The 26478-nt window shown below is 52.5% G+C and overlaps 1 protein-coding gene across 3 annotated transcripts in view; it reads left to right on the plus strand.

The window, feature by feature from the left end:
• The window catches only part of CLUH (clustered mitochondria homolog), a 42482-nt gene that overhangs the window by 457 nt on the left and 15547 nt on the right, over window positions 1-26478 (plus strand). For 2 of the 3 annotated variants that reach the window (XR_008237419.1, XM_052803182.1), the window contains exons 1-12: window positions 7162-8537; window positions 14330-14526; window positions 16147-16318; window positions 16481-16624; window positions 16834-16961; window positions 17608-17762; window positions 19252-19377; window positions 21684-21831; window positions 22591-22683; window positions 23199-23893; window positions 25078-25295; window positions 25946-26050. Coding sequence is in view for 2 of the 3 variants with exons in the window: in XM_052803182.1 (XP_052659142.1) it covers window positions 7658-8537; window positions 14330-14526; window positions 16147-16318; window positions 16481-16624; window positions 16834-16961; window positions 17608-17762; window positions 19252-19377; window positions 21684-21831; window positions 22591-22683; window positions 23199-23893; window positions 25078-25295; window positions 25946-26050 (3061 nt within the window). In the remaining variant the exon portion in view is untranslated. Of the gene's footprint in view, window positions 1-7161; window positions 8538-14329; window positions 14527-16146; window positions 16319-16480; window positions 16625-16833; window positions 16962-17607; window positions 17763-19251; window positions 19378-21683; window positions 21832-22590; window positions 22684-23198; window positions 23894-25077; window positions 25296-25945; window positions 26051-26478 lie in introns of those variants that run through there. The other variant, XM_052803183.1, reaches the window with a different exon arrangement.

The following is a 26478-nucleotide window of genomic DNA, read 5'->3' on the forward strand; positions in this document are numbered from 1 at the left end:
ACCCTGACCCGCCTGCCCCGCCGCGGGGTCGGGCTCCCGGCTCTCCCCGCCCCGGCCCGGGGTCCCGTCGCCCCCCTCGCCGTTTCCTGCGGGGAAGCCGTACCGGGGCCCGGTGCCCGCTGCGCGGCTCGGGGAGGCTCCGCGGAGCCCGCGCCAGGGCCGCCGGGTCTGGAGGCCGCGGCGCTCGCAGCGGGGCCGGGAAGCGTGGTTCCCGCTGCTCGTCCCGTGTCCCGGGGAGGCCGAGCCACCGGGGGACGGGGCCCGGGCAAGCGGCGGGAGCCCGGCCGCGCCGTGCGGCGATCCCGGCCCGGCCGGGCCTGTCCCGTCCCGTCCCGGCGGAGCGGGGAGCCCCGGGCCCCGGTGAAGGTCACCTTCACCGGGCCGCACCACCGCGCGGCCGCGGGCGGTAGGGAAGAGGCCGCTCCGGGGCCCCGCTCGCTGCCCCGGCTGTCCCCGCCTCTGCCTAGGCCCGGCCCGGCAGGCGGAGCGGGTCCGGGCGGGGTGATCCGCGGGACCGGGAACGCCGGTGCCCGTGCCCTGGCTGCGAGGAAGCGGCCGCCCTTCCCGTCCGCCGCCCAGGCTGCCCTGCCGCCGCCGGTAGCACCGGGTGGGCTGCGGGGGACCGGTCCTGCTGCCGGGGGCCGGTCGCCGGGCCACGAAGTTCGGTGCCGGCCCTGGCCGCGTTGTGGATGTCGGCGGCTCTGTGGTGGTGGGTAGGAGAGGGCTGGGTCGTCCTGGGAGTCTGGGATACAGGAGCCATTGACACCTTAGGGAATGCTCCGGAGCGAGAGCTTGGGCTTTCTGGGGAAGGGCAGATGGCTCCTTCGAGACCTTAGCTGGAAGTGACATATTTTGACGAGTTATTTGCTGGCTGCTCTTGTTTTAAATCAGAGCCTGAGTGGCTCAGGCCAGGGAGGAGGTGCAGCCCCATGTCCTGACCGTCCCCAGCACCTGGACCAGGGCTCTGGGCCCAGACCCTGCGAGGCTACACCTTGCTCTGGGTTTTGCTGAGTTTGGTGCACTGTATCTTCAAGAAGTTACGGTCCTGAGTGCTCCATCTTGGACTCAGCCTTTTTCTCTGATCTTTAACGTACAGGAAGAAAGGGTAGAAGCAGCGTGGCTTGTGGCTGGCCTTCAACCTGAGGCACTTGTATCCGCTGAGCGAGTGACCTGCCGCTTCCGCCCTCCCCTGATTTTACGGTGGAGAGGTGAATTTTTGAAGTTTGTCACCTAAAGCAAAGTTCATCAGCCTTCAGTGCTGGAGCAGGCTGGACGCAGTTCAAGAGTGGGGAGCGCAGTGCTGAAAGCCTCCCCCTCCCCCCCGCGTGCCCGCTTCTAAAGCCGGCGTCACGCCTGCAGTGCCAGCAACTGGGTTAAAAAGTTACGCTGTGTAATCCCTGCCTCTCAGGGCGCAAGCTGATTGCCGAAGGAGGCAGGGAGGTGGAAAAATCCTCCCCGTGTTTCAGCGCTGCACGAATGCTCAGGCAGCTCGTGGGTCAGGGGAGGAGGAGGAGGAAGGCTCTTGTCCTGTCTGGGAGCCTGGGGCTGAGGCGGTGCCTCTGGCCGCACGGCTCCCAGGTGGAGGTACCGTGCTGCGGTGGAGGTGGGGGCACCCTGTCCGCCTTGGCATCGGCAGCGTTACGAGCTCTGGTTCCCAGGCCTCTCTTTCTGCCAGGGAAAATCGGCCTCTGCTCTGGTGTACCTGCTGCTGCCTGTGCGGCTTGCAGAGCACCCCATTCTTGGGCACCCTGTTTTGTCTGAAGGAGACCATCGGTACCGCTGGGCAGGCTCCGAGGGGCCTTCTCGCTGAGGAAATATACCCCTCTGCTGTGCCAGGTGTCGGGACTTGCGAGTTGTTTTCTCCACCTCTAACAGGCGAGAGGGCTGACGGCTGCTTCTCTCCACCTCCAAACTAGACAAAACTGTTGGGGCCGCGCTGTCCTTTGGAGTGCAGAAGCACACAAAAACGTGAACAATTGGGGTTCCTGTAATGATTTCTGATGGGTGCAGTTATGGATTAAGTTACCTTTCTTACTAGCTAGCATGAGATCAGGAGACGCCCATTGTGTGCAGCATTTCTTGGATTATTTCTGTTCCTACAGCTGTCATTGCTTTAGAACAAGTTTCTCTCACGTGCAAGTTTAGCAGTGCTTCTAGCTACCATAAAACGCTTTCCAACCTTGCCTTGCCCAAAGATTTGATTTTTCTAGCTAGGTCCCTCCACCCCCGTTCTTCCCAGCCACCCGTATCTTCAGCCATGTCTTCTGTTAAAAAAAGCGGAGAATGCAAGTGTTAATGGAAAACTGCTGTGGAGGCAAGTGTAGCTGTGCATTAGTAGCAAGGTCAGAAGACTGATTCTTAATCTCGGGATTTGCTATCACTGTCTGTTGCCCGACCTTGGAGGTTTGCTGGTGTTTTGGAAAGGGCTGAATTGCTGGCAGTCGGGTTTTTTTAATATGCAGTTGTAACAGGCTTCGGGGGGAGAATCAGAGGAATATAGTGCAAGAGAAATCTGATCACCGCTATAAGGTTAAGAAGAGGAAAGGAGTGTGATAACACAGCATCTGTGCGGCACGATGGGGGATGGGAACCCGAGGGGATCATGTCCGCCTGGAGCAGTTCTGCCGGTGGGCTCAACAGAGTTGAGCTCCCACTGGAAGCTTGCTGCTCTGCCTGAGCAGCCTTGCTCGTGGGTTTCCCAGCTGAAAAGCTGAAGTAAGTAGGTCAGGAACATGCACCTAGATAAATCCACCTGCAGATGCAGAACTGCCTCATGCACAGTGAAAACAGCATTGTGTTGCAGAGTCCTGTGTTTGTCTTCGTTGTCTGTAAATGACTAAACTTGGCAGTGCACCCCTCTCCTGGCGCAGCTTTCCAGTGCTCGCTTTGCTTTCTTGCATCATGCTCTATTGGTTGTACTAGAAAGTTGTTATTTCTAGAAGCTTTAGAGGTCTGAAGTTCATGCATTTTTTTTATCTGCATTTGAGAAGTAAAACCAGTCCACGGGGCAGTGCTTGGACAGAGCGCAAAAGATCAAAACCAAAGCGTATCTACCACCGTGGCGGCAGTGGCTGTCGCTTTTTGGAAGCAGGTCAGTTTTTCACCAGTAGTAGCAAGGCTGTCTAAGGGTTAGCGTTTGGTTCTCACCTCCCGCAAGTGCATTGTTGATGTAGCAGAGCTTGCACATACCTGTTTACCAGTTGAGCTTTCTGTTGTGTTCTACCTCTTTGACATTAATGAGTCTGGGACGAGTGGTTATCTGGCGTTTTCTTGACAATTTCGTATAGAGGCACTTAGGTGACAAACCTTCTCTCTTTGGGTGGGAAAATAGATCTACACTCACAGAAGTAAGTTCTTTTCTCAAGCTGAAGAAATTACTGCTGTGGTTCTTGCCAGCTGCTTGGCCGGTCCTGAGGGAAGAATCCCGTGAAGCAGGCCACTGAAGTAAGGTTCCCTATAACTAAGTGACATTAGAGTAATGGCACATTTTTTTAAAAAAAAGCATTCCTTAGTTTGCCCTTCTCTTTAAAGAGAAAAGCTCTGCTGCGACCTGTTGACAAAGGTGCAGGCTCAGAGGAGTTTTATGCAGTTACTGTCCAACAACATAAAACTGCAGGATCGTGACTCTCACCCTGCTTACCTAGAGCTCCTGTGGGTCGGACTAGCCTGACACCAGCCCTCCTTCTCAGGTACTGTGCTAGCTACCCTTCTGCCGTTGCGGTTGGATGGGGCTGGAAATGGTAACGTGGATATTGCCTGTTAGCAAGCCGTGTTGTGCAGTGCCCTGCGAGCAGGCACTGGGGGTAAGGCTCTGTCTTTACCGTCAGTAGCGCTGAAGCTTGCGAAGCCTCCACCAGCCTGGAAGCTCAGCGTAGGTTCGGCTGGGGTTAAGGTGGGTTCTGGTGCCAGCTCGGGTTATGGCGCTGTGTAAGGTAGGACGGGGTTTGCCTGATGTCCCTGGCAGAGGGGTTTCTGCGGGACAGGCAAGTTTCCCAGGCTCCCGCCTGCAGCACGCTACTGCAGAGCCGTGGGGAGCAGCTGCGCAGCCTGTCTCCCTGGGGCTGTGTGCGGCCCCGAGCAGGCCCGGGGCAGCCGCGGGCGGCTGGCACAGGGCTGGCTGGGTGGGAGGCTGCGGGCTAATCGGCACATCTGTGCCGCAGGATGCAGGAAGGCAGCGCGGGAGCTGCTGAGGACAACATCGCAGCCGTCTGATCTCCCCTGCGAACCCTGCCCAGAGCTCCCTGCTGTCAGCTTGGCAGGTCTTGGGGCTCTCAGCCAGTTTAAGATTTATATAGGGCTCTCAGGACTGGCGAAGTTGGTCTTTCCGGGCTTGTGCTGCGTGGAGTTTTCTCCAGAGCTGCTGTGGTTGTGGTGACAAGCATCAGTAGTAGCACAGGGTGAAGCTGGAGTCTTCCCTGCAACACTGTGGAGCTGTGGCTCTTGCCTCCCATCACGGCTGCTTCTGGCTGCAAGCCTGATGTTCTGCTGGTCCCACTGCATGCAAAGTCTAACGGGATAGTTCACTGTCTTGGGCTCTCGCTGTCTCAGTAGCTTTCTGAAACTAAGGTATGTGCCAGAATAAAAAACACGTACTTGGAGAATTATTGACTGTTTCTTGGTATCTGTCTGAAATGCAATTCCTTCATCTGGCTCTCTTCTCTTGAAATTTGAGAAGCATGCTCTTCCTAACATAGTTGATGTTTTTGTTGGTGCTGATCTTTGCACTTTGCCTTGGGTCCTAGTCTTTGCTCCCGATTTCTGTGATGTTTGAATTGCACGTTGTTGTAGCAGGGTCACCTAGCCAGCTAGTTTTGGGACTAAGGTTCCAAAGTTTTGGCCAGATAGAAAGTTTACAAATGGGTTTAAATGTAGTTCCCAGGTGTGGAGAGCACAGTGTGGGTAACTCGGGGTGCCAAATGCAAAGCGTGAGGCATTTCAGTGGCTTGTAAGTGCCTGACCCAGCAGCTGTGGGACCCCGTGAATGCCCTAGGGCACAGCTGCAATGCAAATGTCCCAGTATCAATAGGAATACAAAAAAGCCACAAACTTCTAAGTAGGCTGGAATGTGGCTTGAGTTGTTTAGGTCTATCCAGCCAAATTTTACTGCGGATGCACAAGAGCTAGGAATGAGTGATTTCCCCACTTGCCATCCATGGATTGTTAGTGCCACAGGAGAGACGTCCAGACCAGTGAGCCTGGAGCCCTTGTAGAGAGAGCCGCATGCTGCAGCCCCGCTGTGGTCTCCATGCGAGTCAGTCCCCGGTGTTGTAAAGCTGCTGAAAAATAAATGCAGTGCTTATACCTCTACCCACAGATGGGTTATAACCAATTTGAGTTTAATGATGGCAGTAGAGCAGCTCTAGCGTTTCACTGTGGGCCGTTATTAAAAGAAGTGCTTGTTGCACCTAAAGTGCTGAAAGTTGCTGGGAAGCTGTGGTTTCCGCTGGGGAGGTAGAGGGAGGCACCTCCGTGCTGTCTCCCACCTCCCCTGACGGGATGTCCTGCAGAAACGTTTCCACTAGGGCTATCTCTGGAGCTCATGCCTATTCATTTAGTCAATTTATTTACATTCATTAAACTATTTATTTTGTTTAGTTTATTATTCAGCTGAAATTTAATTTGCATTTGCTATACTGACACCAGCCTTCACGTGTTAAAGCTAGCACATACCACACTGCTCTGAACTTGCTTTGGCTTGAGTTGAAGAAGTGCTGCTCAGCTGCGTGAGACCTCCTGACCAGGTACTTCTCCAGGAGGAGATTTTGCCTCTTCCCAGAGGCCTCTTGATGAGGAGGAAGAGTTGAAGCTGTCAGTACATCTTAAACTCCTTCAAAAATCATGAGAAAAACGTGAGTTACCGATGCTGATGCGATCGAAAAGTTGGTGCTGGCTCCCAAGGCCGAAGGGTGCCTTGTCTCGGGGCTCCAAGGCCTGGTGGCTCCTGCACCGAAGGAGCAGCCATGGGGGTTCCTAGGGCTCCTTCCTTATTGGGGCAGGAGCTCAAATGAGGTGGAGTGGGAGAGACTTCTCTTCCGATTCCTCTTCTCTTTAAAAGGAAAACGGAAGCTAGCCAGGGTTTTCTGTGGAGAGCTTTTGGTCTGTTTTTCAGCCGGTTTCTGCCTTTCTCCTGGCAGGTGGCTTGCTGGCACGGAGGCTCTGGGGGCTGCTCCTGGCCTTCCCGGGGCCGCCTTTGGAGAAGGGATTGCCTTTCCTCTGTGTGTGTTGTGTTGGCCTTGAGCAAGTGATCATGTGAGCTGTGTGGTCTTGGCTTTGTTCTAGTTTTGAGATTTTTGTGCTAGGAACGTGGCACACAGTATTTCTTCCGCTCAGTGCAGAGCCATGCCCCTTCCCATCCACGAAGCCGTGTCGAGCGCTCGGGAGGCTCGCCGAGGGAGCCTGTGCCAAAACTTGGGCTGCCCGGGAGCGGGGGGGGTTGTCAGGTTTGCTAACCAGACACAAAGGCTTTTCCAGGCAGGTCCAAGGCTGGTCGGTTCAGGCCGCAGCTCTTGCACATCCCATCGTGCGTTTTAAAGATCTGGCTCTTCGCCTGTGTCCCAGGAAACCGGGACCGCTGAAGGGACCCCAGCAGCTGAACGCCGAGCAGCGCGTGTGCCAGCATGGGATGCGTGCCGGCGCGCGGAGGGGCCGTGATGCCTGGCCGATGCCGCCGGGGGAAGGCGAGGAGCAGGCGGCTGCGGCGTGGCCTCACGGGAGGCATGCTGCAGCCTGCTCGGCTGCAGCCTCCCCGGGGTGCCTGGTGCTTGCAGAAATCTCCAGCTCCGTAATCCCTGCTTTCAGTTGCCGGGATTTCTTAAATTAGCACGGAGAGAGGAGTGGTGTTAGGGGGTTGTGCGTGTGGTTTTGTGGTTTGTTTGTGTTTGATACGGCAGAGCAGGGCGAGAGGACAGAAGATTCGTCTGGAAACTACTTACTGGTTCGCTGCCTGGCTGTTTTGTGCTCGCCTGCTTAGTATGGATGGCTGTGCCTGGGCCCAGGCATGCCATAGTAACTGCCCTCGCCTTGTAATTCAATGCATCTCACTTGCTCACAGGTTTGGCAGTGCTGAAGCGCTCTAGCACTCGTCCCATGCTGCACTGGTGCAGCACTCGAGATCGGGCTATTTATAACCGCCTCTGGGCCGGGGCGGTCGGGCTGGCATCCCTCCGCGAGCGCGCCTGAGGAACCTCTTAGATACGTGTCCGGTTTTCTTCTGGCGCGGCGGGGAGAGGGGAGCTCCAGCCGCTGGGAGCTACTTTTGGGCTTCGTGGATATCGTGACGGTGCGAGCCTGGCGGTCGGGGAGAGGGGCGAAGGTGCGCGGTGGGTGAAGGTCACTGGGCGGCACTTTGGGAGAAGCGCTGTGAGCCCAGCATCCGATTCTGGCGAGCGCGTGGGACGTGAGCTCAGGGTGCGCAGGACACCGTGCGGAGTCAGCTGCCGGTCCTCTGCCTCCCACCACCGTGGGGCCAAGTAGGAATTTTCTTTGGAGAAGGCGGCTGACTGCGTGAGAAGGCGAGCAGGTCCGGGCTGCGGAGGGCGAGGGCTGCCGCGTGGGAGTTTGCCTTGTGGGGACTTCAGTATATGTGTGCAAACAGGAGATTTGCAAACAAAACTAACTCTTCTAATCCGGTGGTGTTTGAGCCGGGCTGCTTGTGATCATGGGGAACAGCCTTTTTGCAAACTGCTGCAGGCATGTCACCGATCTAATCTTCCAGACGCGCAGCTTTAACTCGCCTGATGAGAGGTCACCCCTCTTACCAAAGCCTCCCACAAGCTGTGCCGTCTGCCCAGAGGTGCCAGAAGCTGCCCAGTGTGCTGGGCCGTATCCAGACATCATCCCCAGCGAGGCGGTGACTGGAAGCCTGCAGAAATGCACCGAATACATCCAAGACCTATCCAAGGCCAACGGCGAAGAAGGAACGGTGGCGGTCCGTGATAAGAGCTGTTTGAGACCCAGCGTTGGCGCTGCCGGCCCGCTCCGGCAGGCAGAGGCATCCCGTGCGGTGGCTGTCCTTCCAGCCGACCTTGGGGAAGGGCCGGCAGGGCTGGTCAATCACGCTCAGTCGCTTGAGGCCTGCCAGAGCTGCGCGAAACTTGAGGACAGCGGCTTAGCCGATAGATCCTGCCGCCGGGAGGAGCACGTGGCAGCAGCTGACAGGGGGGACGTGGCCCCTGGAGCATGTCCTGCCAGCCAGGGCCACGACGAGGTACGTTTAGGCTCAGCCTTAGTGGGTCCGGACAGCGTGCCAAAATGCAGAGGTACTGCACCCTCCCCGGGGAGCCCTGGGACACCTTCCTCTGCTCTGCCAGCAAGTGTGGAGAAAACCCTGCCGGCCCAAAGGACAGTTGTGCCGCCCGTCCCCCCTGGTGAGGTGTCATCTAAGGCTCGGGGCACAAGTACTGGTTTTGTAATGACGGACCCCACTGCCTGCCCCAGCAGCAGGTCAAGCTGTGATCCTGACTCTCAGACGCAGGCACTGCCCTCAAAGCAGCAGCAGCAGAAGAAGAAGAGGAAGAAAAAGAAGCTCACACTTCTAGGTGCTCAGCGACGTGGCACTCTGTTGTGCTTCGAGTAGCCAAAATGCTGTATGCCCGTAACGAGGGTGGGTGGCCGTGTGTGCCTGTGGGATGGGGCAGGACAAAGGAGAAGGGGAGGTGAGGAAGGAAAAGGAGGAAGGTGGTGAGATATCACACCCAAGGTGTGTACCACAGAGTGACCTGTCTGTGCCGTGTCCACGTTAGCAAAACAAACATAAGGGGGGTTTTGCTTATTTTTTTTCTTAATTCATAAGGTTGATCCTTCCCTTGTTTGTGACTGCAAACGTGGCCCTTGTAAAGGATGGGAGTGGCAAGGCACCAGAGCAGCGTTTGCTTGGAGCCTTCAGCCATGCGTGGTTGGGAGGAGACGCCTGACTTTCAGGGATGGAGCAGCTCTGTGGCTGCCCTGAGTGCAGGGACAGAATGTTCCTTCTCCTTCTCCCAGTGCATCTTTCCAGCGCTGTGGGGACAGCGGGGCTCCAGCCAGTTGCTGCAGCGTGGGAGGGGAGCAGCCCCCCCGTTTGCGGGGCGGCCGCTCAGCCGCATCTTGCTTTCTTCCTCTCCCACTTCTCCATGAACTGGCATAGCACGGCTGGAGTCCATGCCAGTCCCTCCAATGTGGCACCAAATGGTAACTCAGAGTGGCTTTTGTCCTCGCCAGGACTTCTAGGATATGAGAAACTCAGATGATTATTTTTTAAGTCTCGTGGTCAAATTTTGCCTTTTTATCACTGTATTTTGTTTTTATTCAGTCCCTGTGCAGTGGCTGAATTTTGGTCTCAAATGCTGTCTTTTGGTGCACCTGCTGGCATGAGGGGGATGTGTAGGGTGACTGACCTGAGCTGGTTGCTTGGTTTCTGGTTTAGCACCTTGCTTGCTGTTTGTGTGCCCATCAGTGTGCCAGTGGCAGGTGTTCAGGCTGCAGGCACAGCTGGTTGGGAGACCGTGCAGAAACTGCCTTATGCTGCTCAGAATTTGAAATACCTTTGAGGAGGGAAAGGCAGAATTTGGGCCCTCAGAATGACACTGGAGCCAATAAGAAGAAATGCGCTCCTAAACTCAGTGATGGAAAAGGTAGGGTTTTAATTTTCAGTTCTGTGCCTCTAATAATCTCCGCTGTTACTCAATGTAGGGAATGAAACTCCTCATCTACAGAGCAGTCCCTCCAGACCAGGCTAACTCCCAGCAACATAATGTTGCCGTCTTTTTGACCTGATAATCCAAGAAAAGGATTAGTGACTGACATTGTTTTAGAACATTTGTTTGAACATTAGTTATTAACTAACACTTCCCATGATCTGTGCTGTCTATCACTGTATGCAGCCAGCAATATTCGGGTTCAGGTGTACACCCTCTTTCATGCCGGGATCCTGACCGGTCGGGTTCGTGAGGTGCCCGCCATCTCTGCAGCCTCGCTGTAAATAGGAAGCGTGATTAAAACAGGGCATGTCACCTTGGTGTCTGTACTCGTTGTCCAGGTGCAAAAATGAAACTTAATCCTTATACTGATCCTCTCTACCAGGTGCGAGCCACAGTCAGGCAGCCAATTGCTCCCGCTGAGGTGGTGCCTGTGCCGCCGCCTCCCCTCTTCAGTGTTTTGCTTTGCCCATTCTCCTGATGCTTTAGTCTTGCGTGCGCTCGAGGTTTGTTCACGCTGTGCTCCGAGTAGCAATGAGAACATCGTGTTACAGCTCGGCTGCCAGCCAGCACAAGCCGGAGCTTAGCAGCCTCAGCCGCGCCTGCGGGTACAACCCAAGGGCCGAAAGGAGGAGGATCCTTGCTGGGATGCTGGCGCATCCCTTGGAATGACAGGGGAGACTGAAGGTCACAGCCTTCGGTCGAGACCACAAAACCGCGTCTGGAGGCCAGCACGTACCGGGAGGGATCTCCTGCTCCGTCTCCAGCAGCGTGAGCGGGGCGGTAAGCGGGAGGAGCGGCCGGGTAGTGCCCCCGGAGCGGGTGAGACCGCTTCCCTGTGACTCAGCTGCCTTCCACGAAACCGTCCGGGGTGCATCGCTCGGCATTTTATCCTGTGGGCAATAGCTTGCAACTAAATGCAGCCACTGGCCCGCTTGGGGCTTAAACTAAGAGTGAGTAACAGGAGAGAGGTCTCTGCAGGTGTCTTCAGGTGTCCCTGTTGCTCTTCCTGCCATCCCGAGTATGCTGAAATCAAGTGCCAGATGCTTTTGCCTCGCTTTCCCTGGTGATGCTGCTGAGGCCACGGCACAGCCGGTCTGCAGCAGGCGGTGAGATCCGGTGACCCACTTTAAGGCAGGCGGGTGAAGCTCTGCTTCCCCGCAGGGAGAGCACACGCGGTGAGTCAGCACCCAGCAGGCAACACGTCCTCCAGGCAAGCTTGCCTGTGCTGCTGTCAGCTGGGGTTGAAACAAAACATGCTGTTTTTCTCAAAACATACCCGTTCTGTAAAAAACCCCACTGGAAAGCCTTCCCTGGCCTTAAATCGGAGGGTTAACCTGCTGGACAGCTGGTCTTTCTCAGTTCAGGCTTAACTTTTGTTTCTAAACTTAAGATGGTGCTGGCTGGAGCTGGATCTTCTGGCATAAGGAGACATGAAGGTGTTGCCTCTACATGTCTCTTCTGTCACTAAGTGCGGAGCTGCACCAGCCTCGTCTTCCCTCAGGTAGGGAAAGAGGGATGGAAAGTGCGAATATGTTGTATTTCTGCAGACAAGAAACAGTCTTCCGATTCCTGAAACATCGGTAGTTTGGGGGTCTGATACCACTGAGTAGTGAAAAGCAAAGGTGTGGTCCTGGTTGGTAACTTTTCCTTGCTGCGTGCAGGCTTTCCCTGTCTTGCTTTGCTTTGCAGCTGAAGGTGTTTGCTGTGCTTGAGACCAGCATGTGCAAGGGTTGCTCAGCTGTCATGTGAAGTCTGTCTCCTCCTGGTTTGGTTAGTCCCTATGCACTGCTTTCTTCCTCCCCACTTCCAGCTTCAAGCTGGCTAGTTAATTTGTGCTTGCTGTGGAGGCATCTTCTCTGCTGGATCTTGTTTAGAAAAAAGACATAAAACAAGATCACATTTACTCAGAGATGACAGTGTCCCTTTTGGGAATATTCTGCCAACTGTTGCGGCACAGAAGTAGCTTCAGTGCCCACCTTGCTAATGCTGATGAGTCAGTTGGTTGGAAAGCATCCTTGGTCAAGCCTTGAGCATGACTACCAGGCACAGGAGTGTGCCTGGAGCATGGCACAGGGCAGACCGCGGGAGCATCAGGACAGCTGATGCAGATGGGAACGAGAGGAGGGAGACAGGAGCTGGCACATCCCACGGGCTGTGCCTTCCACACCTCAGTTGCCAGTGAAAGTCCACTGTTCATAAGCAGCGCCTTGAGTTTGTCATCTGTGACGCTGTTGGAAAAGGTCCTTGGTCATGGACAGGTGGAGACTGGGGGTCTCGGTGGTGGGCAGCACCGCTGCAGCTGTGCCTGGATGTTGCCCTTGGTGTCTTGCTGCCACAGAGGTTGAAAATGGACTGTTGGGTCTTTGGTCAGTGCTACAGCCTTCCTCATAGCCAAATTCTGCCTCCCCTTTCTGGCTGCTACATCAGGAGCAAAAGTTCAGTGATCCTGCCCTGCTTGGGTGGGCAGAGGCTGGACCAAGCCTGGCTTGGGAGCCTGGCAGGTCGTGCGGTCTGTGGTACTAGTAGCCCCAGGTGTAGCTTTTCTGCGATAGCTTTCCTGCGATTAGCTTTTCTGCTCTCCCTCCTTGTCCCCGCGTGTTCAGGCAGTCCAGGAGGAGTACGGCTCTGCTGGTTGTAGGGTGTGACAAGGGGTTCTCCCCAGCCTTCTGGGCATGGTGTGGTTTTTCTGAAACCATGTCTCTTGGGGCACTCTTGTGTGAAGCTTTTCTTCCTCCTTTCTAGCATGACTGCAGCTTGCTAGAGCCAGACCTCTTGTCTGGCTTGTCCATGGTTTCATCTGTCAAAGAAATGAACAGCTCGCTTAGGGACATACGCAAAGTGACAGGGAACACAAGCAGCAGCTGCTGAGATGCTGAAGGCAGCAGAGGCTGCTTAAGGTAGCCCTGTTACCTGCTGCCTTTTGGAACGGGTGTGCTTTCCTTGTGTTTCGTGCTCTCTTTCACCATGTCCTAATTCAGCCTTGACAGTCGTCTCTGAGGCAGGTTTGCTGTTGGCAGTTGTAGACCGGAGTAGGAGTGTGACCCTCCAGGGACGCTTCAGCAGGGCTTGTCGCTGCAGCCTCATGTTGAGCTCCAGAGGCGTGCAAGGGGATATAGCATTTCAACCCTTTTTCTTATACACGGTGAAGGCTGGATGACTTTTCTGGGCTGCCAGAGCAGTTGGGGCTGATAGGCGAGAACTAGCTGTGATAGCTCTAGGTCTTCAAGCCACAGCACCAGTCTGCGTTTCAGAAGTGACAGAGGTTGAACTGCCATCTCCCCTGGAGCACCGCTGGGGCTGGGACTGATGCCTTGCTAGGAGGTGAGGAGGAGGAGGAGGAAAGAGACCTGCCAGGTAGAGCTGGCTGGAGGACTGCAGCTTGGTGCTTAGCAGCCTCGGGGCGTTATCCTGGCTTTGAGCCGCCCCGACCCTGTGCAGCCTTTTGAAAAGGCTGTTCCCAGTGCCTGGGAAAGCCCCCAACCCGCTCTGTCTGCGCTGCCTGTGAGTGGGTGCCTGGGAGCACCAAACCGGAACCGCCACGTGTGATTTTGGGGGTCCAGCAGCCCGATGTGCTGGCCGCGCACGGCCGGGATGGCACAGCCATGCTGCAAACGCACCCTGCGGGGTACGACACCTACTCCCTTCCAGCGTTCGCTGCCTGGGGTAGGTGGATCAGAGTGGTACCCTGCTCCCAGGCTGGGGACAAGGGAATCTCTTCCCTCTCTCAACAGCTGTCATCATCAGCTCTTTCCATGACTCCAGCTTACCCTGGCAGCAGCTCAGTCCAACAACGCAGCGTATCCTCTTTAGCGTGGTCGCCAGCCTGGTTTGGTGGGTGTAGGCTGCTCTAGGAGACCTGCGGCTTCCTAGATCTTGTCAGCTCTCTCATCCTATCCACCTTATTGGAAAAGAAAACAAACCATTGTGGGAGCAGCGAAGTAGGTGCATAGAGCTCCCCTGTCCCTGTGACGCATCTGTCTAAACGAGCACTTAAAATGTCGTCACCTTTTTTCTTGAATAAAATTGCTTAGGCAAAGCCTCACCCTGGCACCATGGGATCTCGGCAAAGTATTTTGGAAATGCAGAGGGTGGCCAGATGCAGGCAGGGGTGTGGGAGCTGTTTGTGTGCCTGTGGAGTAACCTGGCTGCCACGTGACACACGGCTTAGCAATGCAACTGCCGTCTCTTCCCCTCCCTTCTCTCCTGGCTGAACAGTAGCGTACCAGGAGGTATGTTAGGAGCTGTGTAACATGTTGGTGCAGAGGTTACAGCTGCCTCCGGGCTGCAAAGCACCAACACACCCATTTCTTTTAATTAAGAGGCTTCTTAAGACTAAGCTGAATGTGTTGTACACTGACCCATCCTTCCTGCTTTCCTTCCCTCCCCTCTCCGCACAGGGTTTGTGGAAGATGCAAACCCCGCAGGCGAGCGAGAGCATGTTAATTATGCTGTGAGGGGAAGGGAGGGAAGGGCCTGGCACACCTATGTCTAGTAAACACCAAGTGCAGAATAAAATTCTTGCTGCCTATTAACCCCTGGTTCACTTCGATTGGCCAGAGGGCGGTGGTGTTGTCCGAACCAGTCTCTCTAGCCACTTGGAGAGGACCGTCCATTTGCTCATATCTTGTCTAAATCCCTCTCTTCTCTCCCAGAGCACCCATCTGGCGTGCCACTGATGAATGGCAGCGGCCCGCACGAGAGTCTCAAGGGCGAGAAGGACGCCAGGCAGAACGGCCACGAGGAGACTGACCCAGGAGAAGATGGGAACGACCAGGAGGTCATTGTCATTCAGGACACGGGATTTACCGTCAAGATCTGTGCACCAGGGATAGAGCCCTTTTCCCTGCAGGTACCTCCCTTGGCCAGCTGGGGAGGGGAGCGGAGCGGAGGTAGTGCTGGAGGAAGAGGCTCAAAGGGAATCCTTTGAGCCAGGACATACACAGCACTGTCCTTTCAGCCAGCCAGCCAGGGAAGGGGACAGGGGACTGTGCCCAGGGAGGCCCCTGTTAGACCCCGCAGTCTGGACAATATCTTCAGGCTGTTCGCAGCTCCCTGACTTGTCCAAACTCCAATGGGATTAAGTGGGGGAGGAGGCAGCAAAGCGTGGAGGGTGCAGGAGAGAAGCTGCCTGACCAGTGGCTTCTAGAGAAAAAGGAAGGAAGAGGAGATGTGAGCAACGTGCCTGCCTAGGCTTTGCAAGGACAAGGAAGGTGTTTTGCTCCAGGTGTGAAGCAAGGGGAGGGGGAATTAGCCAAGGTGTAGCTGCTTCTTGTCCATCACGGAGAGGCTCAGGCGTGGAGCTGAGCACAGGGAAAATGGCCTTCCCACTTCTGGGCTGTCTTAAAGGAGGGATGTGAAAACATGATTTCTGGGTCTGACTCTCAGGAAGGGAAAATCCCTTGCTTGCTTAGCAGTTTTGGCATGATGCTCCTTCGGGCTAACCTGGGTTTGGTACAGCAACAGGCACTAGTACAGCTCGGGGAGCTCAAGCACCAACCTGAAGATCAAGGGAATGATGCAGTCTCCACTTCCCCTCTGCACGGAGAGCTCTGCGTGTGTCATGTGGACAATGATGTGCTGCCAGATCAGGACGGGCTTTGACATGCCTAGCTGATACTCTGATTTAGCTTGATACTTCACCAAACACCATTTGGATGAAGTATCTCTGATTTTGGGGAGAGGCATCTGGAGTCTGAACCCAGTGGGAAGTCTTATCTCCCCAAAACTAGCAGAGAGTGCAGTGAAATTACATCCCCCGTGGAACGAGCTGTATCGCAGCCTGGCTTTTTTCTCCTTTAAATCCCCTTGGCTGTTAGTTTTAATAGGCTAATAATAGCAGGCCATGTTGTTTACAGCAGCTTATGTAAACTACCCTGAGTCCTCCTAGCTTGAGAGCTGTGTCAGTGGTGCTGGAGCCAGAGCAGGGAGGTAGGAGAGCAGCCCTGGTGCACAAGCCGAGGCGTTTTCTTGCATCACGGGAGCCGTTGTGCTTGAAAGTGGCGTGCCCTGGAGGTGTGGCACTGGCATGGACACGCCACAGCGCACTGTGGATACCACGGCAGATCGAGTGGAGGAAATTGTCTGTTTTCCGCGTGCATCATTCAAAGCCTCACCACAAATGCACAGTGTGAATGCATAAGGGAAGAGCCCCTGGTTTCCCCCACCACCTTCTATTCCTTCACTGCCCTCTCTGCCACCTCTGTCCCATGCCGAGTGCTTGGCACAGCACCAGGCTGTGACACCTCTGGGTGCCAAGCCCTGTGGGATGGAGCTGGGGTGGCCGACCCTGCCAGAGGTGGCAGTGCTCTCTCAGCAGGGACAGAAGTGTTCTTCCTGGGAGGGAGAGCTAGAGTGTGCCTTTCCAAGCCTGGAGAGGTACAAGAGGTGTTTGATTCTGCAGCAGATGGCCAAAGTTTGGCAAGAGCGTGTGTGAGGACAGAATAACTGTCTGGGTTCTTCCCTTCTTAAGGTCTCTCCTCAAGAGATGGTGCAAGAGATCCACCAAGTTTTAATGGACCGTGAAGATACCTGCCATCGGACTTGCTTCTCTCTGCAGCTGGATGGCAATGTCCTCGATAACTTTGCTGAGCTGAAAACTATTGAAGGACTGCAGGAGGGCTCGCTGCTGAAAGTGGTGGAAGGCAAGTTCCTTCTGACTTTGGGAGGGAATGAGTGAGGGTTTTCATAGGGAATGGTTTTGGCCATGTGGCAGCCCTTTCCTCTGGTTTCTTTTTGAGACCTGTGTGCCAAAGGAGTAAGCAACTATGTAATTCCAGTTTCTTTCCTCCCTTTTTGCTCATCAGAGCCATATACAGTGCGAGAAGCGAGGATACATGTGCGTCACATTCGGGACCTTCTGAAGAGTCTTGACCCATCAGATGCTTTCAATGGTGTGGACTGTAATTCATTGTCCTTCCTGAGTGTCTTCACTGAAGGAGACTTGGGAGGTATGGGGCAAAAAAGCTTCTCTGATGTGGTCAGTGTTTTTATTCCCTTGACTCCTTGCTTTGTTAAAACACATCATAAGTCAGCTGTCCCACATCATTCAGGAGTGCAGAGAAACACTCGGAGCACCTCTGCATTCCTCCTTGAATAATTACTGGAGGAGGGAATGCTACGTTTTTCAGCACTGACTTTCTATCTCTGTCCATTCTAGACAGTGGAAAACGGAAGAAGAAAGGTACTGAAATGGAACAAATTGACTGCACCCCTCCTGAACATATCCTGCCAGGTAGCAAAGAGAGACCCCTGTGTGCCCTTCAGCCCCAGAACAGAGACTGGAAGGTAGAGTTCTCCTGTGTCACTAAAACAGCTATTGGCACATTCCTTGCAGCAAACTGGCGTTCAGGGATTGAAAGATTGAAGTGGACTTTGGGATTTGCTCTGCTTGATGCTTAATGAGCGCTGGAATAGCACTGCTTAGCCAAAAGAATAAAGTCCAAGAGCTCATGTGCAAAACACTGGACACCGAGTCTGGACATCTGCAGAGTGTAAAATGGCCAGTCTTGTTGGGAGGGGTGGCAGGGAAGGGAGAACTGCATTTCTCTGCATAGTCCTGGAGACAGGATCTGCGGATTGCTACAAATTACCCTTAGCTTTCCCATACCCTCCCACTTGGATTCTGGTTTAGAACTGACATTTGAAAACCAGTACAGCAAGAAATCCATGCCTTGTGCAGCCCAAAGGCCCAGGGTGTCTGTTTGTACCGATGTCTTACGGTGTGAAAGGCAGCAAACTGAGGAAAATTAGTGGACTGCAAACGGCTCGAGGAAGGCTATGCTCTTGAGACCAGTTTTTTTTGTAAGCTCTGTTTCTGGAACCAAATGAGGGCAGCAGGTGAAAGGAATCTGGCATGTACATTCAATGGCTCTGTAACTCAAGGGAATTAATACTTGCTGACAGGAGTTGCTTCTCTTGTGTTCTTCTGTAGCCTTTGCAGTGCCTAAAGGTATTGACGATGAGTGGCTGGAACCCTCCACCCGGTAACCGGAAAATGCATGGAGACCTCATGTATTTATATGTCATCACGGTGGAGGATCGGCATGTCAGTATCACTGCATCCACTCGAGGATTTTACTTGAATCAGTGAGTAACTAAGATTCCTCCTGTCCTGCCCTGCAGCAGGGAGCTCGCAATAGCCAACTGGAAAAGAACCCACAAACAAACAATTGTTGCTTTTTTTTTTTGTGTGTGTGTGTGCATATGGAAAATAGCCTATTTTAATTCACTGCTCACATGGGTTTGTAGGAGTTGCTATACTGGATTGGGCTGTTCAGTTATGCCTGGTACCATTTCTCCACAGTGGATAAATGCCTGATGCTTTAGGGAAAGTTTAAACATCCCATAATGTCATCAGCTAATTAGAGCATTTTGAGTTGGGAAGGAATTCTTTCTTGACCATTGCAACTATCTCATTTTGCCCTAAAGCAAAAGCACAGCCAGTCAGAACTTCCTAAGCTGGGCACAGATTGGACTAGATTTTTTTTTGGCTTTTCTTTGTTTTTTGTTTGTTGTTTTTTTTTTTTAAATAGTGGCTGTGAGAGACTGTTAAAGGGGCTGTGCTTTGCCTGTCAGAGTGGCTGTATTGAGGGAGGTGCAGGGTCCATCCAGCCCAGTAGCCTTTAACAGAGACCTATTGAGTTGAGGGTGGACAGGAAAGAAGTTCAGAGCAACAAACCCTGCTGTACCTGAGCAACCATCAGCTTGGAAACATCTCTGGCTGGCCTTGATCCTGCAGTCCAGATAATTGCCTGGGCAACCATAACTGCATGTTTGAAATACAAGGTTATAATTCACAGAAGGAGAATGAAGCTGCCTGAAGAGAAGGAGAGCTTAAAATATAAAAGATAAAATTCAAGCACGTTTCCACCTTCTGTCTCATTATGAAGTGGAAGTGCTCTGTGTTAAACTGGCTTGTGAGAGAAATAATTTGTAGTTCATTGTTTTCCCCCAGATCTGTAAAAATAAGTGTTAAAAGTACTAAGTCTAAGGGTACACATCTGAGTGCAGGTCCCGGGAGACCAAGTGGCACAACGAACATGAAACAAGTTGCCTTTCTGAGTTTGGCAAAATGTGACCCTGAGGGGGAGGACCTGTCGGTGTGTTTCTGGCAGGTTTGGTGCTCAGCCTTCCAGCCGGGAGACAAGGTATCTTGAGAGGGCACCAACTGTTTGGTATAGTTGGTGCCGTTACCATTGCGTTCTCTGTTAAGCAAAGGCCCTTTTGGTGTGTTTGGGAAGCTCTGTGAAATCAATCCTTCCCAGCTATAAAAATACAAGCCTTGCTTGAACCTGATGGTGGCTGGAGAAGGTCTAAATTAAATTTGCTGTGCAATCCATCAGGGCCCAGGTACAGGGTTACTAGCTGTATCTCACGTGGAGAGACTGGAGAGGGCTCTTGCAGCCCATCTGCCCGTGTGCCACGTGGTCTCCCATTTTGCAAGCAAGGGCACGTTGAGCAGGCCTTTCACACAGTGCATATATGGAAGGCTCTCGTTCATGTACCATGTTCCTAGGGTATGGGAAGTCTCAGGCATGACAACGGCTTGTGACTTTGCTTCTTTTTTCTCTTGCAGGTCTACTGCATACAACTTCAATCCCAAACCTGCAAACCCCAGTTTTCTCAGTCATTCCTTGGTGGAACTACTTAACCAGATCAGCCCTACCTTCAAAAAAAACTTTTCCGCTCTGCAGAAGAAACGGTAGCAGCACTTTTTCCTCTCTTGTTGCCTTGAGTAGTCTGTTGTGAAGTTGCTTGGTGAGGCTCAGCTACGTGGCTGGTTCTGTGGGAACTGGATGCCACTGATATAGTAAGGATTGTAATGCCTGCTTTCTCTGAGCTCACATAGCGGTGGAGTGGTTGGGACATGCAAGTCTATGCAGCAAGGACCACAAAATGCCTGACTAAAGGTCATGGCAGCACCCTGATGTAACTGGCTTTCCCTTGCTTGAAACATGGAGCTGTCAGAGCTGATGTGACTTGTCTGCTGTTGTTCAGCATGACAGTAACAGCGGCCGGTGGAAGCCCAGAGTCCTGATCCTTATCCACTGGATGGTTTCTCTTGGCTGTAACTCCCAGATGACTCTTGCTTACAGCATGTAGATTTATGGATTTTAGTTCTGCCTAAAGCAAAGGGTGGGGGGATGACAGCTTTCTGTTGCCATGGGAGTATCAGTTGTGGGGTTTACCTGGAATTCAACATGCTCTGTCCCTGCTGAGAACCTGAACACATAGGACAATTTGCACAGTGGGAGAGTGTCATGGTTTAACCCCAGCCAGCAACTAAGCACTATGCAGCTGCTCACTGAATTCCCACTCCACTTCCCCCCTCCTCCGCCCTGCAGTGGGATGGAGGAGAGAATCAGAAGGAAAAACGTAAAACTTGTGGGTTCAGATAAGAACAGTTTAATAGAACAGAAAGGAAGAAATTGTCATTTTTTAATTGTTGTTATCAATACTGATAAAAGGATTGGAATATACAAAACAAGTGATGCACAATGCAATTACTCACCACTTGTCAACCGATGCCCAGTTAGTTCCCAAGCAGCGATCCCTCCCTGGCCAACTCCCCCCACTTTATATACTGGGCATGACATCACATGGATATTCCATACCCTTTGGCCAGTTTGGGTCAGCTGTCCTGGCTGTGTCCCCTCCCAATTTCTTGTGCCCCTCCAGCCTTCTTGCTGGCTGGGCATGAGAAGCTGAAAAATCCTTGACTTAGTATAAACACTACTTAGCAACAACTGAAAACATCAGTGTGTTATCAACGTTCTTCTCATACTGAATCCAAGACATAACACTATACCAGCCAAAACCAGGACAGAGAGAAAGTCCAGATGTGGAGTGCAGTGTTCATACAAGGGAAACTGCTAATGTGTTGACCAGCTCCTGAGATGTAGGTCTCCTTGCTGAGTCTCTGTGTTGGCTACATGCCTTGTGGGAGACTTGACTTCCTAGCTAGCCAGGCAGCAAAGAGTTAATGCAAAGCATGGGCATGTGCTGCAGTAGCGACTGGGCTGGTAACCTGATCAGTAGGTACTACTCCCCTGAATCCAAAAAAGAGACCGAAGCATAAAATATCAGGGGAAGTAACACATGAGGGCTTTGTGTAGGCTTATGGTGGAGAGAGGATAATTATTTTAAACATGTCCATGCATGTTCATTTTCTCTAATTTCCTCTAGTGCCTATAATAATAATAATAATAATAATAATAATAATAAATGTATTGTTTTATTCTCCTGTCCTTGCTGCAGGGACCATTTATTCTGCTCCAGGACAGTGGGTCCTGTGCAAAAGCCTGTCATTCTTTAGAGTCTGCTTAATGAACTGCCTTGGCTCAGCAGGGTGCAAATTGACAGGCACATTGTGGGGCTTTCAGGAGCTCTGCTTCTGCTCTCATTAAGAAGATAAAAGTGACACTAGACAAGGGCTGGAAATTAGCAGTGGCCTCCAGCCACCACTGTGACTATCTGGCCATTTAAAAATGATTATACTGTATTGCTTCTTGGGCTAGAAGTAAATACAGATGAGACTCCAGCACCTGCTGAGAGCAGACAGATTACACAAGGGGCCATTCGGTGAAGCTTGCTTTTTCACTTTGTTAGTGGATGTGTGCTGTAGGCTGGTTTTATAATGCGACCCTTATGGATTGGTGTCAAAGCTGAGGGCCAGTCTGAGAGGTGGCTATCTGGGAATGGGCATCCTCCACTTCCGAATGCAGAGGGTGATGGGGATCTCTGGTGATACAACTGAGGATAAAACTGGCAAGGGGGATGGGGAGAGCCCAGGTAATTCTGCAGACTGATGTTGAGATATGCTGCCCATGCCAATCAGTCATCGTGGGGTATAGTACTTGTTAAACGAAAGTCCACTGTGCTGCTTGCGAGGCCTGGTCTTGTTCTGTTGTTTGTCAGAAGCTGATGTTGCAGTAGATGGAAACTTCTCTTAGAATAGAAAGAAATCTTCCTTTGGAAAATGTCTGATTGTTTTCACTCCCAAACCAGGGTTCAGAGACACCCTTTTGAAAGGATAGCCACTCCTTTCCAAGTGTACAGCTGGACGGCTCCGCAAGCAGAACACGCCATGGACTGTGTCCGGGCAGAAGACGCTTATACTTCTAGACTGGGCTATGAAGAGCACATACCTGGACAGGTATTGGTCTTGCTTTGCCTGAGAACGCTGGCAAGAGTTTTGCTGCCAGCTGCGCTGGGAACTGGTTAACTTTTAACAAGTAGACCGCTGGTATTTGTGGAAGGGTTTTGCTCATCAAAGGAAAACTTGCAGGAGTCCTTGTTCTTGACAGTGCCCTTGACTATAGGGGCTATACTGCTCAGGCTGCAACTCCCTGAGCATGTAAAGGTCTGAGAGGAGCAGGGTCTGCTCAGGTGTTTATAAATTCCATGTCCCTGCTCTGCCGAGCGCCACTGCACATAAGACAGAGTGCTCCTCCAGGCCAGTCAGGCCTGGAACGGCTCTTGTGTCTCTGAGCAAACTATTCCAAATGCTTCACTTGCAGCTTTATAGCATAATATCTTGCAGGCTGTGAGTGATGCAGGGCTGTAACAGCTGCCCATGGGTGGCTGTCTGCCTGTGGTGTGACTACATTGCAGTGTGCTGGCTGATGAAACCTGCACCATGCTCCTCCAGAGGTGGCAAGCTGCTATTTCAGTTAAACTGCACTGCATGAGCTGGGCTAATGTAAGATCTATCCCAAACTGCTCTTGAATAAAGTCCACTCACAAGCAGTGTTCATTCCTGCTGCTAATTCACTTCCTCTGAACTCCACAGCAGCCTGAATTCTTGCCCCTTCCCCTCCCTTCTCTCACAAAATGCCTCATAAAGCAGAAATGCTGACTTGCCAGCTCCTTCCTACACAATGCATTGCTTCCCACAAGGCTTTGACTCTTTCAGACCAGAGACTGGAACGAGGAGCTGCAGACCACACGAGAGCTGCCACGCAAGAACCTGCCTGAGAGGCTGCTGAGAGAACGAGCCATTTTCAAGGTAACTGGGATGTGCAGGCAACTCCTCACGCAGCCCCTTCTCTGCTGCCTTAAGAAACTGCAAGAGGAGGATCCCTGTTTGTAAGCTAAGGGGTCTTGTTCTCTCTTGCATGTCTGCCTTCTGCTCCCAGCCCCGCAGGGAAGAATTGTGCTCCTTGACCCTGTGTCTCCATGCTGACCCTGAGGCAGCCTCCTCTTAGTCCTCTGCTGTTCTGTCTGATCCAGTCCTCCTTCGAGTGGGTGGGATGAACAGGAGGAGGGGGGACATGCTTACACCGAAGCCTTCCTCTGCAGAGAGCTAATGAGCCTGAGCCATGCTGAACCCTAATTTCTGGCTCCTGGAGCTTGTATCCAAGCCACTAGCCAGGCTCACAAAAGTAAAAGCCAGCTGACCTGCCTGCTGGAAGACTATCAGGAGGAGAGGAGTGAAGGACAAATTTGCAGGGAGCTTTGAAAGCAAAGTGCTGGGAGGGTGGGAGCCCTTGCTTACCCAGATTTCTCTCCACCTGCCTCCAGGTTCACAGTGACTTCACTGCAGCAGCAACAAGAGGTGCTATGGCTGTCATTGATGGCAATGTTATGGCCATCAACCCCAGTGAAGAGACCAAGATGCAGATGTTCATCTGGAACAACATTTTCTTCAGCCTGGGTTTTGACGTCCGTGACCACTACAAGGATTTTGGCGGAGATGTTGCTGCTTACGTAGCTCCTACCAATGATCTCAATGGTGTGCGGACCTATAATGCTGTGGATGTAGAAGGGCTGTACACGCTGGGGACTGTAGTGGTGGATTACAGAGGTTACAGGGTGACAGCTCAGTCTATTATTCCTGGCATCTTGGAACGGGAGCAGGAACAGAGCGTCATCTATGGGTCAATAGACTTTGGCAAGACAGTTGTCTCGCACCCCAAGTACCTGGAGCTGCTGGAGAAGACCAGCAGGCCACTTAAGATCCAGAAGCACAAAGTCCTCAACGACAAGAATGAGGAGGTGGAGCTGTGCTCCTCGGTGGAGTGCAAAGGCATTATTGGCAACGACGGGCGTCACTACATCCTGGACCTGCTCCGCACTTTCCCTCCAGATTTAAACTTCCTGCCTGTTGAAGGGGAGGAGATGCCAGAGGAATGTAAGAAAATGGGGTTCCCCAAGCAGCACAGACACAAGCTTTGCTGTCTCCGGCAAGAACTTGTTGATGCCTTTGTAGAACACAGGTGAGCTGAGCTCCCCCCTTCCTCCACCTGCAACTGGTAACGGTCCAAGTCAGGACCATGCTGCGTTGTCCCAGGGACATCACGACAGAGCTCCCAGAATTGGGCAGCTAATTTCCCCATTGCTTGGCTGTGCAGGTGTAATTTTAGAAACTTAATTAATGAGAGGTGAAAACAGTAGGGATTCTGACAGGGTTACAGGCAGTCAGGGAAAGAGGTGGTTTGCTTTTTAGTCTCCAGATCTGTTTTTGTTGTTTCCTGTCCAAACATTTAGTTCTTCTTTCCCTGCAGATATCTTGTGCATCTGATGGCTAGGGAATGGGAAGGATTTATGCTGCTTTTTAAGGCTCTCCAGATGTCTTGAATGCTACCTTTTTTTCCTAGAGGCTGAAAAAAAATTACCTATGGGAACTGCTGTAGGCACTTTTGTGGTGAGATGTGTTGGCGTGCGGGCTCGCTCAGTGCAGGCGAGGAAGTGGGAGCTCTGGGAGCAGGACAAGTTGAAGCCACGTGGTGTGGCCGTGTGGTGCTAGTGATGTTAATGCTCCTGCTTCCAATGTGAAGGGCTGCAGGTGCTCTGCTATCACAGATGGTCAGAGCCTGTGCTTCGCTTGCCTGAAAGATGAGCCCTCCAGTTGCTGACGGAGGAGTCCTGCCCGCTGAGCAACCAGTTCTGCAGCCAGCGCCCTTCCCAGTTCTGCCACGTGCCTGCAGGCAGGCTTTGTTGCTCCTTGGGAGAGCTTCCAGACCAGCAGCCTGCAGGACCATGGCCGTAGGGTGCTGCTGCTGCTGCTCCTTGGCTAGCAGAGGCCGGGCCTCTTTCTGCTAAGGTCTCCTGGCAAAATTGCTGCTGGTTTGTGTTTGACTAGTCCTGTGCATCTGGCAGTGAGAGTCTTCTCGAGCTGTCTGCTGATGCTGCGTGTGGAAAGCAATTTGTAACCACTGCAAGGAGATTACTTTCCCATTGTGATGGGTAATGAAAACCCACGGGTTTTTGCATCTTCTGATAAACTAATGTGCATTCCTTTGATTTTGGAAAGCTCATGGGAAGAGGGTGTACATCCTGCCTTTCCACAGGGAAACCGTATGGCCTATAATGCTAACTTTGTGAGGTTTTTCCTCACAGAGCAGTTGTGATCCTCTTGGATTCTCCTGCTGTGCTGAATTCCTCTTTTCCTTTACTGTAGGTATCTCTTATTCATGAAGCTGGCTGCACTGCAGCTGATGCAGCAGAAAGCCAACAAGCAGGAGAGCTCAGGTGCGCTGGAAAATGGCGCCTCTCCAGAGAACGGTACTGCAGACAGCGAGAAGTCTGAGTCAGAGGATGGTAAAATAGACGATAACGTGACTGGACTTGATCAGGTGAAAGAGCTTGCTGAGACCATTGCATCCGACGATGGAACAGGTATTTCATCCTTAGCACCAGAAGCAGCCCAGGCCTCCTGCCCTAGCTGGTGGGCTGTGTCGCTGGTAGGAGCTAAGCCAGACTGGGGGTGGCTGGGGTGACTATTTGTTGTTAAACAGGACAAGCACTGGCTTCCTCTCTCAATACTGTCTTAGCTCTTTGCATAGAGCTGTTCACGCACCTGGGGGCCAGCTGGGGAGGTGGGCGAGTGTCTCTGAATGCAGCAAGCCCATCAGCTCTGCCGCAGGAGCGAGAGCCCAGCCAGCAAGCTGGCCTGCGGGGTCAGCAGCTGGGACTGGGCTGCCAGAGGCTTCGTGCAGGTGGAGGGGAGCGGGCTGTGGCAGGGCTGGGAAGCGTGATGCAGATGCCTTTGGGAATCCCAGGCTTGGATTTCTGAGTATCTGTGGTTGGCGGCGTGGGGGATCCATGGGTTTTCTGGGTCATCTTATGTGCTCTCGTTTAGACTTTGCATTCTTCAGCCATCCTCCTTTCCAAGTATCTTACAATTGATTGTTTTTTTTAATGGCTTTCTGCAGAATGTGCCATCATTGCTTCTTTTAGTAACAAAACTTTTATCTTAATTTAATAGCTAGGCTTGTCATTTTCTGAAATCCACATTCATTTGTATTTTATTTTTCTTCCTGCTCCAGTGGATCCCAAAAGCAGAGAAGTGATTCGAAATGCTTGCAAGGCTGTAGGCTCCATTAGTGACACGTCATTTGACATTCGGTTTAACCCAGATATCTTCTCACCAGGTATGTGTACAAAGAGCTGGTTTTAGTCCTCCTTCAGAGGGTTGCTGTGTCCAGCCAGCTACAGACAAAAAATTGTGTTCTGTAGCTAAGAATATTGCTGGCTTTTGGCTGGCTGGGCATGCTGCAGGATTCTCCGTGAAGCACAAAGATACAGGAGAGAGAAAGAAGTGTAATTGATTGCAATGCTCGAGCTACCAAATGTGGGCAGTAAGCTGTCTCCCACTGCTACGCTCGGGGGAGGTCTGCAGATTGCTGCCAAGAATCTTCGTGCGATTCTCCAATATCCCAGCTGCTAGACCGCATGAAAAGAAGCAGAGGGAGGGAAAAAATTAAATTTTATCCTAATGTAGTAGTTTACACAAAAAACAACAGTTGTAGTTGAACAACTGATGTTGCGTCCTCAGTGAAGGGCAGGGTTTGTTTTAGTA

The sequence above is a fragment of the Harpia harpyja genome, chromosome 12, assembly GCF_026419915.1.
Source record: "Harpia harpyja isolate bHarHar1 chromosome 12, bHarHar1 primary haplotype, whole genome shotgun sequence".
NCBI lineage: Eukaryota > Metazoa > Chordata > Aves > Accipitriformes > Accipitridae > Harpia > Harpia harpyja.